This window comes from Halichoeres trimaculatus, unplaced genomic scaffold (genome assembly GCF_033239565.1).
Source record: "Halichoeres trimaculatus isolate MK-OKI-2021-1 unplaced genomic scaffold, fHalTri1.1 fHalTri1_scaffold_19, whole genome shotgun sequence".
In the NCBI taxonomy this organism is placed as follows: Eukaryota; Metazoa; Chordata; class Actinopteri; order Labriformes; family Labridae; genus Halichoeres; species Halichoeres trimaculatus.
Genome location: NW_027437197.1, coordinates 284,177 through 303,290, shown reverse-complemented (window position 1 = coordinate 303,290; position 19,114 = coordinate 284,177). Strand labels below are relative to the sequence as shown.

Sequence of the window (19,114 nt, the reverse complement as noted above, 5' to 3'; positions counted from 1 at the left end):
ACCTGGCCAGCGTCTGGAGGTAGAGACAGCCCATCTTGTTGGGGATCTCGTCGGACACGCCCTCCTTCAGGCTGGGGAGCAGCTGGGAGTGCAGGGGGCGGGGAGGGTGGTGGCACAGCATGCTGGGCTCTGCGGCGCTGCTGAGGGACAGCAGGAACAGGGCGTTGGCCCGGATCACCTGGTGGGCCTCCATGGTGGGCAGAGCTCGAGGGGTCTTCACCTGCAGGGGTTTCTTCCTGGACTGTTTCACCTTGAGGAGAAGAGATCAGGAGTTATCGTCCTCTGCAGCAGCTCCTCCCAGACGGAGGACGTGCCCGTGCCTTACCTTCTCCCTGGCCGCAGTCTGCTTCTCTCTCAGGTACTTCTCTCGACAGCGGTCACACACCAGGTACCAGGTGCTGCCCCCGATGCCTCCGTCCCCACAGTTCCCGGCCCAGCCTCCACAGAAGTGTCCGATGCTGTTGTAGCCCTGACCTCCGGCGTAGCGACCGCAGCCTGTGACAGAGAGAGGAGGTTAGAGGGACAGAGGGGCTCTTAGACGGTCCCAGCCCGGTGGTCAGGGTTCTGGACTCACCTGGGTGGGCCTGCCTCATGTGGTAGGTGACAGGATACGGGTGGGACTCTCCGCACAGCTCACAGATGGTGTCTTTCTCCGGCCCGCCCATGGCGAGCTGAGCCATCTCTCCGAACAGGTTTCCCCGGGGACGCACCTCGGCCTTCTCCCTCTTCTTCTTCTCCTTCTTGGCCTTCTTGCTGTCCTTCTCATGCTCCTTCTTCTTCAGGATGGCGCTGGAGCCGGGGCTGGGGAAGATCATGTTCTGGGTGGCCGCCTTGATGGTTGCCATGGAGATGTCCTCCCAGAAGGCCACCAGGTGCTGCAGCGTCAACGGCAGGATGGACTTGGCCCTCATGGAGGGGTGAGAGGTCATCTCGTAGGCGGCGGCCTCTCCCTTCCCGTCCTCACACTTCTCAGGGAGCGGCGGCTCCTTCAGCATGGACAGCACCTTGTTCTTGTTGATGCTGCCCATCTTGGAGATGTCCGGCCCGTGGGGGGCGATGTTGAACATGTTCAGAGCCGAGGAGATCTCCAGGGAGTGGCGGTTCTTCAGCTTGCTCTCCTTCTCCTCGGCGCCCTGTCCTCCCAGGGAGCTGCGGATGGGAGCGTGCTCCTTGGTCAAGTCGGGGTTAAACTTCAGGAAGGAGGAGCACGCCATGGCGTCGTGGACGATCCCTTCGTGCCACAGGAACGCGGCGAAGACGGCTCGAGCACACTCGGCCACAGACGGGGACATGGCCTGCTTGGCGGGCTCGGTGGCCCTGGAGGAGCTCTCTCCTTTGAACAGGGGTCCGGACTTGTCTTTCTTGGGCCGCGCGTGTCGGCTCGACGTCTTCCTGCTGACCTTGGGCGAGGAGCGGCTCTCCTGCTCCTCTTTGACCGGAGCTTTGCCGATGCTGAAGTGGACCTTGCAGGATCCCTCCTCCGCGTTTCGGACCTCCACGTTCTCGTCGTTGCCGTCCTCGGAGAGGAGGGCGCTGGAGGTGCAGACCTCCACCACCTCGCTGTGGAGGTTCTCCTGGGTCACGTGGGGAGAGGGGACGCGGTTCTCGGCGTTGTTGCTCAGTCCTTTGTTTGGGTCTTTGGGGGACAGTTTGGGTTTGGGGGAGGTGGACCGGCCCCTCAGCGGCTCCGTCAGAGGGACTTTCTTCTTCCTCAGCGTGTCGGGGTCCAGGGTGTACGAGTCCGACTTGGATCTCTCCCTGGGGGGGTCCAGTCTAGCTTTGGAGGAGGGGCTGACTTTAGGGGGGAGGTTCTTGTCCTGAGGGGTCGAGGAGGAGGTGCTGGAGGGGCTGGACCGGCCTGAGGAGGACACACTCTTCTGTTTGGGGGAGGAGGAGCGAGAGCCGGGGTTGGGGGACTCGGCCCTGAGCCCGGAGGTCCTCCCGTCCGCCTTCAGCGCCTGCAGAGTGTTGTGATTGGGCGAGTGGGAGCGGCTGTGGGAGTCCGACCTCAGTTTGCCCGTGTCGGAGCGCAGGATGAGCGCCTCGCTGGCCGACAGGCCTCCCTCGCCGGTCTTCATCCGGCCCTGCTCAGACGTTCGCCCGCTGCGGCTCTCCTGTTTGGACAGACGGTTCTCCTGACGGTGTTTGGACGGGGACATGGGCCGGGCGCCGGGCATCAGGTTCCCCCGCTCACCTGGACGTCAACGGGTCAAAAACAGTTAAAGAACAGGAGGCGCCAACAGGAGGCGCCAACAGGAGGCGCTAACACACATTTCTGTCTGAGAACGAACATTCAGAGCAAACGATGACGCCATCAAACCAAGAGATGAAATGAAGCAGAGCCCGAGGTCAGAGACCAGGACCAGAACACCACGAGACAGGTTCTGACGAAGACCATGGCCCCTGACTCTGTGTGTGTGTGTGTGTGTGTGTGTGTGTGTGTGTGTGTGTGTGTGTGTGTGTGTGTGTGTGTGTGTGTGTGTGTGTGTGTGTGTGTGCGTGTGTGTGTGGTAAAATTGGATCTAGACCAGGTTGGGGACTAAAACCAAATTCAGATGTGAATTCAGTGAGTCTGAACCGGGAGCTGAACAGAGCCCTAAAGACTGGTTTACTTTGAGTCCTGAGTCTTTCTGTGGTCCCTGACGTCTGACTGAAGATCAGGACTAAACTGATCCTGGCTCCATCCTACATCCTCTCTACCTGATCAGTCTGTTTCATCTGCGCAAGACCCCCAGACCCTCAGACCATCAAACCCTCAGGGGGTCACACAGTCTGTACAACTAGACCCTCAGAGGGTATAAAGGGTCTAAAGGGTCTGAGGGTCTGAGGGTCTGGGGGTCTGGGGGGGCAGTAAGGACTTGGTACCCACCCTTTGGCCTGAGAGCGACAGACGACAGAGCAGAGCCGTGCGCAGACACCGACACACGCTCACCAGAAGCAAGACAGCGAGACGACGAACCATCTACAGCAGAGAGACAGACAGGTCAGGAGACAGAGAGACAGACAGGCAGAGAGAAAGGCAGAGAGACAGGCAGAGAGACAGGCAGAGAGACAGACAGGTCAGGAGACAGGCAGAGAGACAGACAGGTCAGGAGACAGGCAGAGAGACAGGAAGAGAGACAGACAGGCAGAGAGACAGACAGACAGAGAGACAGACAGAGAGACAGACAGACAGACAGGCAGAGAGACAGACAGACAGAGAGACAGACAGAGAGACAGACAGACAGACAGGCAGAGAGACAGACAGAGAGACAGACAGAGAGACAGACAGAGAGACAGACAGAGAGACAGGCAGAGAGACAGACAGAGAGACAGACAGAGAGACAGACAGAGAGACAGACAGAGAGACAGACAGAGAGACAGACAGAGAGGAGTACAGGCTGGAGACTCTCCACACAGACAGGTTGATCCTCTCTGACGTCTGTAACTGACGATAACTCCTGATCACTGTGAACCTTAAAACTTCAGGACTAAACTGATTTTGATCAGTGACTCTAACACCTGCTCAGGTAACTCCGTGTGTGTGTGTGTGTGTGTGTGTGTGTGTGTGTGTGTGTGTGTGTGTGTGTGTGTGTGTGTGTGTAGTGGTGCTGGTCTGAGCAGAAAATGACAGAAGCTGATAAAGGATGAAGAAAGCAGATCTGAAGAGGAAGCAGCAGAGAGGATGAAGAACAGAAGCTGATTAAAGAGCAGGCAGAAAAACACGGAATATACCTTTAACAAGACGCAGCTCAGAGTTAGAGCCTGTTTCACCTGGTTTATCTCTGAAACAGGATCTAAGAGCTGAGCAGGCTCAGGCCTTGTTGGTATATCACTGCTTTAACCCTTTAGGCTCTGCTCACACACACACACACACACACACACACACACACACACACACACACACACACACACACACACACACACACAACACACACAGGAAGCAGGACACACTTACTCAGAAGCTGTGGCTGTGGCTGAGACAGTTGGGAGGGGGACTGTCCAAACACAAATGGGCTGTGGACAAGGGAGGAGGAGGAGGAGGAGGAGGAGGGAGGTTGGGCGGCTTGCTCAAATACGGAGGAAGAGGAGGAGGGAGCTGCTGAGAGGAAGGGCCCAGACTGAATGGAATTCAGTATGGCACTCAGCCGGTCACCTGCAGACATGGAGACAGAGGATGGGCACAAACTACAGCTGCTGCTTTACTGAGGGTGAGGAGGCGAGGGTGAGGAGGTGGGGAGGTGAGGAGGAGCATTCAGAGCGCATCACGATCAAACTCTGAGGACGAGACGTGACCCGAAGGAAACCTGTGACATCACACTATCAGACGCCGCTGACGCTGCCCACGCCGAGCTCAACACTGACTGATTCACTCTGAGTTTCTGAGTCAGCGTTTGATCAAACAGCGGCCTCAGGGTGGCGCTGTCCTCTGCACTACACATCTAAACATCCAACCAGGACGGGAACGCCGTCTGAGGATCAGAGCTGCTCAGAGACTGGACCAAAGGAGGAGGTGAACAGCCTGTAAAGGTCTGTCCAGACTGTCTGACTGCTCCCTGACGGTTAGGCTCCTCCCACTGAGAGGCTGACCAACACAGAGACAGAGAGGAGGAGGAGGAGGAGGAGGAGGAGGAGGAGAGACTCTGCACACTGGGTTAGAGTTTCTCTGATCTGATACTGCATCAACCGTTTCCCAAATCTCCTCCTCTCTGCAGAAACACCGATCAGAAACCATCAGAGCGCCATGACGCCACCTTTGGGGGCTGGACCGAGGCTGTAAGGGAGGCCCGAGACCAGACTGCAGGTTCCTCTCTCTGACGGAGGGATGTGAGTCTGACACTGACGTGTTTTCAGCTTCCTGATCCTTCACACAGGAGGTTTTCAGGAGGTGGAGCTCCAGAGGAGACGCAGCTCCAGAGGAGACGCAGCTCCAGAGGAGACGCAGCTCCAGAGGAGACGTAGCTCCAGAGGAGACGTAGCTCCAGAGGAGACGCAGCTCCAGAGGAGACGCAGCTGAGGCTCAGGGTGGAGCCGGCGTCTCTGTGAGCGTGCTGAGGCTGACACAGGGACACGTCGGGGGCCAGCCAATCAGTGATGGTGCAGGAAGTGATGAGTGTCCCCAGGTGTGTGTGTGTGTGTGTGTGTGTGTGTGTGTGTGTGTGTGTGTGTGTGTGTGTGTGTGTGTGTGTGTGTGTGTGTGTGTGTGTGTGTGTGTGTGTGTGTGTGTGTGTGTGTGTGTGTGTGTGTGTTGTGAGTTTCAGATGCTTTCTGAGATGAGGATGGATCAGACATGCTGATGATCCCGGGGTCAGATGAACCCATCACACGGGGTGATGGAGCGGCGGCTCATGCACGCACACACGGAGACCCCGACGCTGCAGACACCAGGCGTGAAGGCGGAAACATGAGAGGCATGCACAAATCAAAGTGAGGATGGATCAGTGATGGTGGAGGACTGACTGAGTCCTCCTGGATCACCTTAGAGATGGACTTCTGCAGAGATCTGGAGCAGAACGGTTTTCTCTGATATCAGTCTGTCTACCATGAGCTAAAGCGTCAAACTAGGCGTGAGAAATGTCTGAAAGCAGGAGCAGGAGTCAGCGGCGGTGAACATGAAGCTGTGAGTTATCAAGGCGAGGGCGCAGAGTGAGGTCAGAGCAGACTCAAACATCAACATCAGTGAAATCTGAAGGTTAAACTGAACACAGTGAATCAGAGCAGGAGTTTCAGGTGGAGGGTGCAGGTGTTCAGCTCACCTTTGTTGTTGGAGATGCCGTAGTCGAAGCCCTGCGCTCCGTTGGACGTGGCCGCTCTGTTGAAGGCCTGCACGGAGAACGGGCTGGGAGGAGGCGTCTGAGCGCCGTGCTCCAGCAGAGCTTGTTCTGTACCAGGAGCACACACAGGGTCAGAGGGTCAGAGCACAGAGGGTCAGAGGGTCAGAGCACACAGAGGGTCAAAGGGTCAGAGCACACACACGGTCAGAGGGTCAGAGCACAGAGGGTCAGAGCACAGAGGGTCAGACCACACAGAGGGTCAGAGGGTCAGAGCACACACACGGTCAGAGGGTCAGAGCACAGAGAGGGTCAGAGCAAAGATGGTCAGAGCACAGAGAGGGTCAGAGCACAGAGGGTCAGAGGGTCAGAGCACAGAGAGGGTCAGAGCACACAGAGGGTCAGAGCAAAGAGGGTCAGAGCAAAGAGGGTTAGAGCAAAGAGGGTCAGAGCACACAGAGGGTCAGAGCAAAGAGGGTCAGAGCAAAGAGGGTCAGAGGGTCAGAGGGTCAGAGCACAGAGAGGGTCAGAGCACACACAGGGTCAGAGGGTCAGAGGGTCAGAGCAAAGAGGGTCAGAGCAAAGAGGGTCAGAGCAAAGAGGGTCAGAGCAAAGAGGGTTAGAGGGTTGGATTAGTCTTCGTCAGACTCTGAGGCTCCACTCAGATCCTCTGAGAGCGGCTCACCTTCATCGTGGCGGAGGTACTGGTTCCCTCCTCGGTCTCTGGCCAAAGACCAGGCCTCGCCCTCGTCGCTCTCGCAGAACTCCACCACGCTGTTCTTATCCAGCTGCACCCAGGTCCCCTCTGAGTTCACCACCTGGTGCACAAACAGCATCTTTACCTGCCCTCACACTCACAGCCAGCAGATACTACAGGACACAGTGACCATCAGAGGAAACACGCCATGCAGACAGGAAGTGATCACATTCAGAGCACAGCAGCAGATCACAGCTCAGATTCTGAGTGTCAGCGGGCGCTGCGGACAGAATCAGTGCAGCTCCAATCAGATCAACTCTCTACATCACAGGGGGGGGGGCTCATTGAGAGGGGGAGGAGTCTGTCTGAGCTCCCTGATCGTCCAGAGGAAACAAACAGAGGGGGGTATTAGTGTGAGCAGGCTGCACCTCTGGGTCCAGACCGGCTCAGAGAGGAAACTATCCCACAGCATGACACACCACGTCAGCTCTGACAGGTCCACCCCAGGAGGTCCCCTCACCACGCTTCAGAGAGTATCAACAGGATTATTATCAGAGCAGAAAGACAGAGGCAAGGCACAGAGAGGCTCCAGCTTTGATCAGCGGGTCGACACACCCTGGAACTGTAATGATGCTAAAAACTGGAGTTAGTGAGTCAGGAAGCAGGCGCAGGCTGCAGCCACAGAGCCCACAAGACCTCGTGAGAGGAGAGACACAGACAGAGCCAGAGAGATCACATCCTCACAGACAGCATCAGTTCATCCAGGAGGAGCGCTCCACCTGACCCCGCTCCACCAAGGTTAGCTCAGATCTTAACAGACCACTTTAAACAACACAGTGCAGTGTTTGGGGTGAGTGCGTACCTCGCCTACGGCCTTGACCTTGTTGCCAAGAACTAACATTCCAATGGGGATACCCCTAAGGTTTGGGCAGCTTCTGATGTTGTGACCAGAGGGGCCGGTCTTCACTACCTTATAAAGCCCCGGGCCGCCGCCCTGCCCTGCCCTGCTCTGCACCCGAATGGGGGCCTCGTGGGAAGGGCAGCTGCTCACCTCCTTTATGTTCTCCTCCGATGGGCCCCTGACCTCCTGCAAGAGGCGAGAGCATGGGTTAGAGCCACAGATCAACAACAGCAGGCTGCAGATTAATGACAAGACCAGGACCACACTCAAGCCCCGGATTCAGGATCCAGTGGACGCCATCACAGCTTCAGACACTTTGAGCTGTTTGCTTTCTGTCAGAGGTCAGAGGTCAGAGGTCAAAGGTCACGCTCACACCGTATGAGAAACAGCTTAAATCAGCTGATGTGTTCTGACTTTAACTCTGCACCAACCTCAGGCTGTGAGAGAGAGAGAGACACACACACACACACACACACACACACACACACACACACACACACACACACACACACACACACACACACACACACACACACACACACACAGAGTCTGTGTGTTTCACTGACTGAGGATGGTCTGTCGTTGATCAGAAATGATTTTTTTTATTATTTGTTGTGAGCGGGACAAACCCTGACTGTGGATGCAGATCAAACAGGGTCTTGGTCTGGGTCTTGGTCTGGGTCTTGGTCTGGGTCTTGGTCTGAACTGACCCGGACTCAGTGACCCAGGTGAGAGCGGTCTCCACTGCTGGCCTCACACTCTGCAGAAAGCAAACAGGTGCATTCCCCAAACAGTGAACTGTTCCTTTAACCTGAACACACACAGGTGGTGCGAGGACGTTACCTGAGGACTAAAGCTTCACCTGAGCAGTGACATCATCACACCCTCACTCTGACATGAAAACACCTCCTGAACATTAACCACAGAGGGGGGGGGGGGGCGCTGAGAGCCGGACACTGAGTGACGTCTGGAGTGAAGCAGCTACACGGCTCCTACGGTTAAGGTGGACTGAGTCCAGACTCAGGACTACGGGACGCATGCTATGAGACACAGGGACAGGACTTCATGTGACCCCCCAACACCTCATGCAGCAGGCCGAACATTAGTCACTGCAACCTCATGCAACACACACGCTGGACCTGAGGGAGCCCCACTGACAGTCTGTGGCTGCTGACCACCATGCATCTGAGTCCACCTTTAGCTGGGACACTGGGGGACACTGGGGGACACTGGGGGAGACTGGGGGAGACTGGGGGACACTGGGGGACACTGGGGGACACTGGGGGACACTAGCACTGCACAGGGGTCAAAGGAACAGAGAAAGCAACAGAGAGATGGAAGCTACGGGCAGTCAGGCTGTTTATCCCTCCTTCAGACGACTCACCTGTGGCGGGAAAATAGTTAAGGGGGTCCAGGACAAAAAGCCGATGTCCCTGACTCCTTGGCTAGCGTTAAAGACAGTCTGAGCAACAGATTGTGAGACAGTCAAGAAACAGTAGACGACTCCACAGAGGAGAGAAACAGGACGGGGGAGACGCTCGTGTATTTTTTTGGAAGGAGAGAGAAAAGTTTGATTTTGGCTCCTCAGTAAACTCCAGCATCAGACGAGATTAGAGGAGGTGAAGGAGGAGGACGGACTGTGATGGAGTCAGGAGAGCTCTGATAGAGGAGGCTGTGAGGAGTTCAGAGGAGCAGGATGGAAACAGGAGGAGTCCAAACAGCACGGAGCACTGTTTCCAAACCAACAACCAGATAAAAACAGAGACACTTCCAAAAAAATCCCCCACTCAGATGAAGTAGTGTGTCATGCTGTTCAGACAGACCTCACATGAGCCCCCTGACACGCCAGGATCCCAGTGCGAGGGTGGAGCAGTGGAGCGGTGGAGCAGTGGAGCGGCAGAGGTTCAAGTCCCTAAACTTTCAGTGATTGCTCCATGACAGAAAACCACCCACAGATCAGAATCTCCAATGTTCCTCTTTTCCTCAGGGACCCGGTCTGGGAGGTCCGGGTCCTGGTTTTACGTGTTCTGGTGGTTTTGGTGGTTTTGGTGGCATGGAGCAGACCATGAGGGGAACCTGTCATTCATGCTGAGGTGTGTTAATGAGCTGTGAGTGACGACCAATGAGGGAGAGGAGACCCGACAGCGCAGAGCGACCAGCTCTTTGACTCTCGTCTGTCAGTTCCTGCTTCAGGCTAAACTGCAGCGCCGAGCGTGAGCCACCTGCTGCGTGTGTCCTGCTGCGTGTGTCCTGCTGCGTGTGACCTGCTGCGTGTGACCTGCTGCGTGTGACCTGCTGCGATGGCGCAGTGTGTGAGGTTAGCGCTCTGCCTTCAGACGCAGCATGCAGGCTCCAGCTGCAGCTGCTGCTGTGCAGGGTGTGTTAGTGAGCGTGTCAGACGCTGCTGCAGCTCTGCTCTCATGCACCTGACGCCTACGGTCTGACCACGCTCTGACACATGCTCACGGTACATTTGGGGGGCGTGAGCCAAGCGGTGGACAGCTCATACAGTTTACAGTGACCTCAGTGTTATCCCCAAATGAACGGCTCAGAAGCTCAGTCTGTTTCACACTCACACACTCCTCACACGGTCACACACACTCTCACACACCCCTCTCACGCTCACACACACCTCTCACACTCATGCTCACGCTCGCTCTGCAGGCCACCTTCTACTTACGTCGGCTGGGACCAGTAGGCTCCGGCCCAGGTGCTGGTTAAAAGAGAGGCACCAGGCTTCAGTGTACCCATTCATGCTGGGAACATACTTCTTTACTGTCTCATCATTGAGCCTGAGCCACACACCATCATCATTGTGGATCTACGGGAAACAAGCAAGGGCAGAGCAGAGCCATGCCGCCCATTACTACACACAGATACACACACACACACACACAGATACACACACACACACACACAGCATGTCTGAGGCCACAGGAAAGTCTCACGATTAAAACGAGATCAGGTTGTTTTTGTTTTGCACGCTGCCTGATTGAACCAGGGCTGTATAAAGGGACAGAGCGCCCCCTGCTGACTGTCTGCAGTATGACCTAACCATTCGTTTGGTGCATTTAAGAGTTTTGTGATGATCAACGGTAGGGGTGGAGAAAAAAATAAAACATTTGATAAATCAGTATTTTTATGTGGCAATATCAAAATTGGGATTCTTTGTCAAAAAACTTTTTTTTTTATTTCAAATTCTTCATTTCTTTGTTTTTTTATTGAAAAAAAAGTTTCCACTTTTCTCCAGCAGAGGGCGAAGTGTTTCTCTGACTCATGTGATGAGCATTTTATGGCTCCTGATATCGTCTGTACACATTTAACTTTTTCACATGGTCTGGTTTTAAAAAAGCAAACTAAGAATTTCAAAAATTGTTAATATCAAAGAATTGCATTTTATATCGAATCGAGTCGCGAGAATCGTCCCCAATGATCACCTGAGGGTCCTCCTTAAATCACTGGATGTGTGTTAGCGTGGTCTGCATACACAGCCAAACCTGTCTGGGCCTGTTTCAGGGGATATTTTGGCCTCACTGTCGTACGATGGTGGGAGCAGGTCTATCTCTACGTACAGGCAGAGGGGAACCACCCTAACAGTCGTCCCCGTGGCCTCAGCGCAGACTTAAAGAGGATCAGATAAACTCGTGAGGGGCTCTAACTGTCCTGGCTCTGGACTCATCCTGCAGACACTCAGCGTTTCCTGTGGCCTCAGAGAGATTCGCAGGAGTACGAAGCAAAATTAAAGCAACAAATCGAAAAGCTTTGAAAGGCAGAAGTTCTCAGTATTAAAGGAGATCAAAACACATAAATTAAAGAAGATTATTTAAAATAATCATTCAAACAGGAAATCATGATCACTTCTGTCGAGAGGAAGAGAACAGGAAGAGGAGAGAGACAGGAAACAGAGCTAGAGCTGTCACAAACAGAAGGTTCATGTCTGCCTGGGCTCAGGTGGTTACCTCGTCAATGAAAGTGATGGTGCCATTGACATGCACTATGCCTATCTGTTCACTCTGCAGGGAGGGGTGACTACGCACACGCAGGCCTGCGCTGTCCTTCGACACAAATTTGCGGACCTGAGAGAAGCAGAAGGGAGATGAAGACCGTGAGCGGCAGGAGCGAAGAAGAGTCCGAAAGAGGGGGAGGAGGAGAGGAGCAGCAGGAGGAGAAACAGGAGGCAGGATCAGTGACAGGAGGAGGTTTGCAAGCTTTGCTCCACACAAAGCCCGCGTCCAGGTCCAAGCAAGGAAACAGCAAGAGGAGGGAAGTTCAGGGCTCTGTTTCTGCTGCAGCTACAGCAGCTACAGCAGCAGCCGCAGCAGCCGCAGCAGCAGCCGCAGCAGCAGCCGCAGCAGCAGCAGCAGAGCTCTGAGCTTCACTCTGAGGAAACAGGACCACAGGAGGACACGTTGCTTGTTTCCCTTCATGGATCTTTACACACAAACAAGTTTGACTGAATGATGATGACTGCAACATGTCAGCTGTTCATTTCCTGCCCTACAGTCAGAGTGGAAACATGCACGATACACCAGCATTCAGAGGGACAAGCGCGTCCTCTGTGTCTGACTCAGAGACACAGCCCACGTTCAGAAACGGCCCCCCTGACGTCTCTACCAGCCTCTGACTTTGATCCAGCGTCTGAGGAGCTCGTCCTGGACCTGAACGGAGCCTCGCCGTCACTTTGAGTCTTTCTGTGTCTGGGCAGCAAACGCAGCGAGGAGCTGAAGTGACTACAAGCTGCAGAGGGGTGAGAGGAGCTGCTGGTCCTCAGAGAGAGACACAGCTTCACGCTGCACAGAGGCTCCGCCTTAGAGGGTCGCCCTCCATGGAGCTCCCAGTGAGCAGGACCAGCGCTTCCTGCTGGCTCCACTGGCTCATTCAAAGCATGCATGCCTCACTCGCGTGTCTTTAGCGTGTCTTTAGCGTGTCTTTAGCATGTCTTTAGCATGTCTTTAGCATGTCTTTAGCGTGTCTTTAGCATGTCTTTAGCGTGTCTTTAGCGTGTCTTTAGCATGTCTTTAGCATGTCTTTAGCATGTCTTTAGCGTGTCTTTAGCATGTCTTTAGCGTGTCTTTAGCATGTTCGTGCTGCAGGGAACACTCACCTTGCTGGGCTGAGGTTCAGCCTTGGGTTTGACCATCTGAGTGCCGGGGGGGATCATGCCTTTAGGGGGGTCTTTGACCTCCACCTCCAAACCAGCATCTGAAACAGAGACCAGCTCACAGCTCAGGAGTTGACATCAGAACCAGCGCCTCATGGAGACGGGTCAGATCCAGTGATGGTCGTGGGGAACACACGGCGTTCTCCTACAGGCGCTCACTCTGACGTACCGATTTCGATGCTGTCGATGGTGACGTGGATGGTGTAGAGGCCCACGGCACCGGGGGTCCAGTTGGCGCTGTAGGTCCCGTCCGTGTTGGCTCTGATCAGCATGTTCTCGCTGGGTCTGAGAGGAAAACACAGTCAGTCCATGGTTTCTGACGTAAACTCATTTCTCTCTGCGCTCAATGGCTCACCTCTTTGGGGTCGGGGAGGCGAAGCGCAGCTCCTCAAAGGAGTAGTTCTCATAGGCCTGGAGGAGACAGAAGGAGCAGAGTGTGAGGAGAAGCAGACAAGGAGGTCAGTGTCCTGAGTGTGAGGAGGATGAAGAGGATGAAGAGGATGAAGAGGATGAAGAGGATGTTTTATCTCTGTCTCTTCACTAACAGCTGACTCCACCTCCTCCTCTGCTATGCCTCATGTTTCCTGTAGGGGGCACCAGCTGCCTTATGTTCACATCAGGTCTGCTAATGAGGACACAGCGCCCCCTGGTGGACCTGTCTTAAAGGGACCCTGCTGTATTAACAGTGAGGGAGATCTGAGGCGGTCACATGACCCTGACCTTCATCATGGTGATGGCGATGTATCGAGCCTCCTTCACGATCATGGGCTCGTACGTGGCCTCCAGCTTGGGCACGGGCAGACCTCCAAAGGTGAGGTCAGGGCCTGACGAGGAGGGGGAGGAGCTTCCAGGTAAGCGCTGCAGCTTCTTCACGTTCTCAGGCTGCATCGACTTCTTCTGGGACACAGGTACGGCCTTCACCTCCACCTGAGGAAGAGGAGGGTACAGACAGCGGTCAGAGGAGTGTGATGGTGGAGGTGAGATCAAACATCTGTCGGCTCTGACCTTCATGTTGGGGACATGGACCACGTCTCCGTACTGGTCTTTGGTCTGAACCACCACGGTGGCGGGCCACCCACAGCGAATGTCGTCTTTGTTCAGGATCAGAGACGTCTTCTGAGGGTCTGCGTACGAGTCGGGCTGCAGCCACCTGAAGGGCACAGGTAAGAACAGGAGACTCACGTTACACAGGTCTCCACCCAGCTGACGGGTGGAGGCGTGAAGAGCAGGGGGCGTGACCTCCACCTGCTGAGCAGAGCTGCAGACAGACTCATATCTACCTGGCCAGACGTCCTCCGCTGGAGTTCTGCACACAGGTGATGAAGTCCTCCAGGAAGGAGTGCTCGTTGGTCTGCAGGTGCAGGGGCAGGTTCCCCTCCAGGGCCTCCAGGATGGTGGGGGAGTGGGACAGGGCCAGACCCTTCCCCAGGATCCCTGAGTGGGACTTACACACCTGAGAGGAAACAGAGGAGGTTAAAGTCCTGCTCCCAGCACAGCTAGGGACAGATCCGGACTTCAGAGGTACCTGAAGAGAGGCCTCCTCCAGGATCTCCAGGTCCTCCTCCAACTCGTTACCTGAGAGAGAAAGTCATTAGATCATGGACACATCCTTCTCCAGAAACATCTACCTACACCCGTAGCTCCCTCCTCCTCCTCCTCCTCCTCCTCCTCCTCCTCCTCCTCCTCCTCCTCCTCCTCACCAATAGGCAGGGCCAGATCCTTCTTCATCAGGGCTGCAGCACACACACTGCCCAGGTACGCCAGCTCCTTCTCCAGCAGGATGGTCCCCTGAAACACAGGCCCGGTCAGTCACACTGAGCACCTTTCTTCCTGCCTGAGCTGACAAACGTCAGAGTCACTGATCTCATCACGGCGTGCGTACCTCATCAGGCCCCGGGTTGAACTCGTACCCCACAGCCACACACTTGAAGCCGTAAAAACAAGCTTTCTCATCTTTAACGTAGTCTGAGGCCGTCTCTAAGGAGAACAGGACTTCATTTCCTGAGAGCAGAGAGGACAAAAAGAGCAGGTTACAGGTGAGCAGCAGGTGATCTCTGTGAGGACGATGTCTGCCTGCCGCAGAGATTAGAGCTGTCCAGGTTTAACAAAGACCAACAAACCCCCACAGAGTCCCAGAGGAACACTCCAACAACTACAAACTGTGTCACACAGATCATCGACGCTCAAACGTTCTCACCGGGCAGCACCAGGACCGTGGTGGGCCAGCCGCTGGAGCCAGAGAACTTCTTCAGCTCGGTCCAGGTGTTGATGGTGTCGTGGATCAGAGGTTTGCCCCCCAGACTGGACAGGTGGAGGGTCCGGCTTGGGATGAGCAGGCGTAACACGTCCTCTGGCTGAGCCGTACCGCACTGGGGGTCGAACTCGATGGTGGTCCAGCGGACGCAGTCTGGGAACGATACCTGAGACCAGAGGAGAGAGAGGATTGGCTGAGCCCTCAGGGGGTTAAAGCAGCATGTCTACTTCCTGTGAGCTGTCACTGTGCTGTTAGCCTGCAGTTAGCGTGCTGTTAGCCTACTGTTAGCCTACTGTTAGCCTACTGTTAGCCTGCTGTTAGCGTGCTGTTAGCGTGCTGTCACTGTGCTGTTAGCATGCTGTTAGCCTGCTGTTAGCCTGCTGTTAGCCTACTGTTAGCCTGCTGTTAGCCTGCTGTTAGCCTGCTGTTAGCGTGCTGTTAGCGTGCTGTTAGCGTGCTGTCACTGTGCTGTTAGCATGCTGTTAGCCTGCTGTTAGCCTGCTGTTAGCCTACTGTTAGCCTGCTGTTAGCCTGCTGTTAGTGTGCTGTTAGCGTGCTGTGAATGCGCCATTAGCCTACAGTTAGCATGCTGTTAGCATGCTGTCACTGTGCTGTTAGCCTGGTGTTAGCTTGCAGTTAGCCTGCTGTAAGCGTGCTGTTAGCCTGCTGTTAGCCTGCTGTTATCCTGCAGTTAGCCTGCTGTTAGTGTGCTGTCAACCTGCTGATAGCGTGTCATTACTGAGCCATTAGCGTGGTGTTAGCGTGCTGTCAGAGAGCTCACCCTGTACTGTGTGACGCACGCCTGTTTGTACGGGTGGTCACTCTCGATGACTGAGTAATGGTTGGAGGTGGTGCAGGCTGACAGGCCCTGCTCAGGCTGGTTCCCTGTGGTGCTGTCAGTTGATTGGTTGGGGTTGAAGGTGGGAGGGGCATATTTCTGGTTGAGGGCGGAGACAGCAGGAAGCAGCTCCTGTACGAGTCCGAAAACCTCAACAGCAGCCTGGAAGAGAGGTTAAAATGATAATAATGATTTAAATAATGATGATAATAACTCTTGTAATAATAATAATCTGCTGGTTTCAGGTGAAGTGTCCTCAGTCCCTGATCAGGTCTACCTTTGGCACAGATGCAGCCACAGGACCGATGTAGGCCAGGATGAGGGGCAGGAGCATGGAGAACAGGCTGGAGGAGCTCAACAGCTCGGGGATATCATCCACTGGAGAGAAAAGAGGGCAGAGATGAACAGGAGCCAGTGATAATCCGGTCTATAACGGGTACCAGTGAGTGTCCGGTCTCTGGTTTTACCATCCACTGCGAAGGCTCTGTGCAGCAGGTCCTTGGCAGCTCTGACCACGGCGCTGACCACAGACAGAGCTCTGCTGCAGTTCTTATCCTCCTCGTTAGCTTTGCTCAGCAGCTGGGACTGCAGGTCCCCGTCGTACTCACTCCTACAGACAGAAGCACAGAGTCAGAGGCAGAGCCGACCTTCCTCTCAGGTCACAGCCGGCCCGGGGCTCACCTGTAGTACAGGATCTGGGGGATCTGTCCTCTGGTCTGGTTGGTCCCGTTGCTGCTCAGGCTGCAGGTGCTGAATGTGAAGGACACGCCATCAGAGCACTGCACCGTGGTCATACCTCCGTCTCCGTTAGCGGTCCGGCTGCCGTAGTTCCTCAGCCGTACGGCGTATTTCACCCCCTCCTGGAACAGGGAGGTGTATCAGTGAGGTGGTGTTCACACCTCCACCTGTAACCCATGATAAACGTGAACTCAGGAGCAGCTCCGTACCTTCAGAGGGACGGCCTTGTCCAAGCGGATCTCTGCGATGTCACTGGGAGAGTCGTCGGTGCTGTAGGTTCCCTTCACCAGCTCCAAGGACGTCCACCTGTGAGAGTGAGCCGAGTCCCCCGGGTGCTCCGTCTGCGCCTGAGGAGCAGGAAGCAGGAGGTCAGCATGAGGAGGTTAACACTGACCCCACCAAACACCCAGAGACACCACCCATCATCCCTTACGTCATCAGCCAGCACTTCCAGCTCGTACTCGTGGATTCCTCCTCCTCCGTACACGCACACGCCCACCAGCACCACGCCCGGCTTGTCCACCGTCATGCAGATGGCGTCTGGGGAGCCGTTCCCCGTGTTCCAGCTGCGGCCCTGGCTGGTTTTAGTGAAACGGTTTGGAGAAGCTTTGACGGAGTGGAGCGAGTTCAGTCCGTCCACCTAAAACACGGAGATGAAACCCAAAGAGGTCAAAGAGGTCAAACAGGGACAGAGCAACCACAGGGTTCAAGGAGGGGATCAGCAAAACCTGAAACCCTGAAGACCAAAAACCCCTGAAACCCTCTGACCCTGAAACTCTCTGACCCTGAAACCCTTAAACCCTCTGACCCTGACAGAAACATCGTTATCTTTAATGCATTTATCACAGAGCTCTGCTGAGGAGACACCAGCGTTTACTTTAACTTGAGGTGAAAAATGTTAAAAACCAAATCAAACAGTTTGTGCAGGAACAGAAACAGGAGCCAGGATTTTCCACCTGAAACACCTGAGAGAGAAAGGCAGACGCTGAAATCATTCAAACTGCCACTCAGAGTGTGCTGACCGGCTGCAGAGAGCCACACACACCTGAACAGTGACACATACAGGAGCATGCCTCGTTTCCATGGCAACAGACAGTCTGTGCAGCCGTCTGGTTACCATGGCAAAGAGAGCTGCAGTGACCTGATCCACAGGTGAGCAGAGAGAGTTCACACACTCTGCTCGAGGACAGTCTCATAAATCTGCTGCTGACGATGATGGTGACGATGACGATGATGATGATGAAGATCAGATCCTTTCTACCCTCTGAGCTGTCCCTTCAAAATAAAACCCAGCCTAACCATCCCGTAAACCTTCTCCTGCTCGGTGAGTTGTTTACCTCGGAGCCCAGGGCGGAGGCTGTGAGCTCAGACACGATGGAGGCCAACAGACCACAGGTGTTGGAGACCAGGTGAGGAGAAAACAGCTCCACCTCCTTCCTCAGACTCTTCCTCACCGGCAGCACAACGATCACCAGCATCTTCTCCAACACCTCCCTGAAACTGGTCATTCCCATCAGGTTCTCCTCCGTCTGAGGAGGAGACAGGGAGAGGAGACAGGGAGGAGACAGGGAGAGGAGACAGGGAGAGGAGACATGAGAGGAGACATGAGAGGAGACAGGGAGAGGAGACAGGGAGAGGAGAAAGGGTGAGGGGACATGAGAGGAGACATGAGAGGAGACATGAGAGGAGACAGGGAGAGGAGACAGGGAGAGGAGACAGGGAGAGGAGACATGAGAGGAGACATGAGAGGAGACATGAGAGGAGACAGGGAGAGGAGACATGAGAGGAGACAGGGAGAGGAGACAGGGAGAGGAGACATGAGAGGAGACATGAGAGGAGACAGGGAGAGGAGACAGGGAGAGGAGACAGGGAGAGGAGACAGGGAGAGTAGAAAGGGTGAGGGGACATGAAAAGGAGACATGAAGCGGAGACATAAAGAGGAGTTGAGGACCCCCCCCAGGCCGGGCAGGCTGGACTCACGTGGCTCAGTTTCTCCATGTGGGCCACCAGCAGGGGGAAGCGGTGAGCCAGCGCAGAGTCGTTCTCCGTGCTGACTTGTTTGACCAGCGAGCGCAGAAGCACCTCCCCGTCGTAGGCGATGGGCAGGATGGAGGTGAGTTTGACGGACGTGTTGCAGAGAGCTGACATCACGGCGGCCAGCAGGCGGCTGCTGGACGTGCGGAAGTTAGCCTCAGCGATGTCCTGAGGAGAAACAGGGACAGGGAGGGAGACGGCATTAATCCAGATCAGAGAAGACGCTCTCTGACGTGAGGAATGTTAAAGAGTTTAAATCGTCCTCAGCAGCTCTCTGGCTGTGATGACACATCAACTCTCAGCGCCTCGTTGGTTTGGTCTCAGTCTCACTCTGACTCTAAGGATGGAGGATCCTCTCAGATCCAGTCCAGTCCCCCTGAGGTGTACCTGGTCCAGGCAGTTGAGCAGGTCACAGAGGCAGGCCCACTGCAGGGCAGGGGTGGGGTAGAAGGAGTGGAAGCAGGCGGTGAAGGTGTTGTGGCACTCCTGCAGCACGGCCTCCAGCAGGGTCAGGGGCTGCGACAGGTAGCCCTGAGGGTCGTTGTCCAGCTTGGTCAGACAGTTGTCCATGCCCTCCGACAGGATCTTCTTCAGCAGGCTGCGCGTCTTCCCCACGCACTCTGCCAGCTTGCTCGACTCCTCCACCACGGCTTTGGTGCTGGCTGCAAGTGAACGGACAGACGGAGCACACAGCAGCGTGAGAGGACGAGGAGACAGAACGCTCTACAAACATCAAGCTCC

The 19,114-nt window shown here is 55.2% G+C and overlaps 1 protein-coding gene across 12 annotated transcripts in view; it reads right to left on the bottom strand.

Moving 5' to 3' along the window:
• mycbp2 (MYC binding protein 2) overlaps positions 1 to 19,114 on the bottom strand; it is a 53,753-nt gene that overhangs the window by 9,962 nt on the left and 24,677 nt on the right. For 5 of the 12 annotated variants that reach the window (XM_074694745.1, XM_074694748.1, XM_074694746.1 and 2 more), the window contains 29 exons: positions 18,761 to 19,035; positions 18,320 to 18,541; positions 17,677 to 17,868; positions 16,773 to 16,979; positions 16,549 to 16,686; positions 16,283 to 16,461; positions 16,069 to 16,211; positions 15,879 to 15,979; positions 15,545 to 15,763; positions 14,707 to 14,929; positions 14,392 to 14,510; positions 14,210 to 14,297; positions 14,035 to 14,084; positions 13,790 to 13,962; positions 13,515 to 13,659; positions 13,230 to 13,436; positions 12,865 to 12,920; positions 12,679 to 12,794; positions 12,453 to 12,550; positions 11,308 to 11,424; positions 10,029 to 10,169; positions 8,733 to 8,810; positions 7,310 to 7,534; positions 6,436 to 6,568; positions 5,736 to 5,861; positions 3,938 to 4,135; positions 575 to 2,194; positions 326 to 495; positions 3 to 250 (listed from right to left, as the gene is read on the bottom strand). In XM_074694745.1, the coding sequence (XP_074550846.1) occupies positions 3 to 250; positions 326 to 495; positions 575 to 2,194; positions 3,938 to 4,135; positions 5,736 to 5,861; positions 6,436 to 6,568; positions 7,310 to 7,534; positions 8,733 to 8,810; positions 10,029 to 10,169; positions 11,308 to 11,424; positions 12,453 to 12,550; positions 12,679 to 12,794; positions 12,865 to 12,920; positions 13,230 to 13,436; positions 13,515 to 13,659; positions 13,790 to 13,962; positions 14,035 to 14,084; positions 14,210 to 14,297; positions 14,392 to 14,510; positions 14,707 to 14,929; positions 15,545 to 15,763; positions 15,879 to 15,979; positions 16,069 to 16,211; positions 16,283 to 16,461; positions 16,549 to 16,686; positions 16,773 to 16,979; positions 17,677 to 17,868; positions 18,320 to 18,541; positions 18,761 to 19,035 (6,007 nt within the window). The remainder of the gene's footprint in view (positions 1 to 2; positions 251 to 325; positions 496 to 574; positions 2,195 to 3,937; positions 4,136 to 5,735; positions 5,862 to 6,435; positions 6,569 to 7,309; positions 7,535 to 8,732; positions 8,811 to 10,028; positions 10,170 to 11,307; positions 11,425 to 12,452; positions 12,551 to 12,678; positions 12,795 to 12,864; positions 12,921 to 13,229; positions 13,437 to 13,514; positions 13,660 to 13,789; positions 13,963 to 14,034; positions 14,085 to 14,209; positions 14,298 to 14,391; positions 14,511 to 14,706; positions 14,930 to 15,544; positions 15,764 to 15,878; positions 15,980 to 16,068; positions 16,212 to 16,282; positions 16,462 to 16,548; positions 16,687 to 16,772; positions 16,980 to 17,676; positions 17,869 to 18,319; positions 18,542 to 18,760; positions 19,036 to 19,114) is intronic. The other 7 variants (XM_074694750.1, XM_074694751.1, XM_074694747.1 and 4 more) reach the window with 7 other exon arrangements.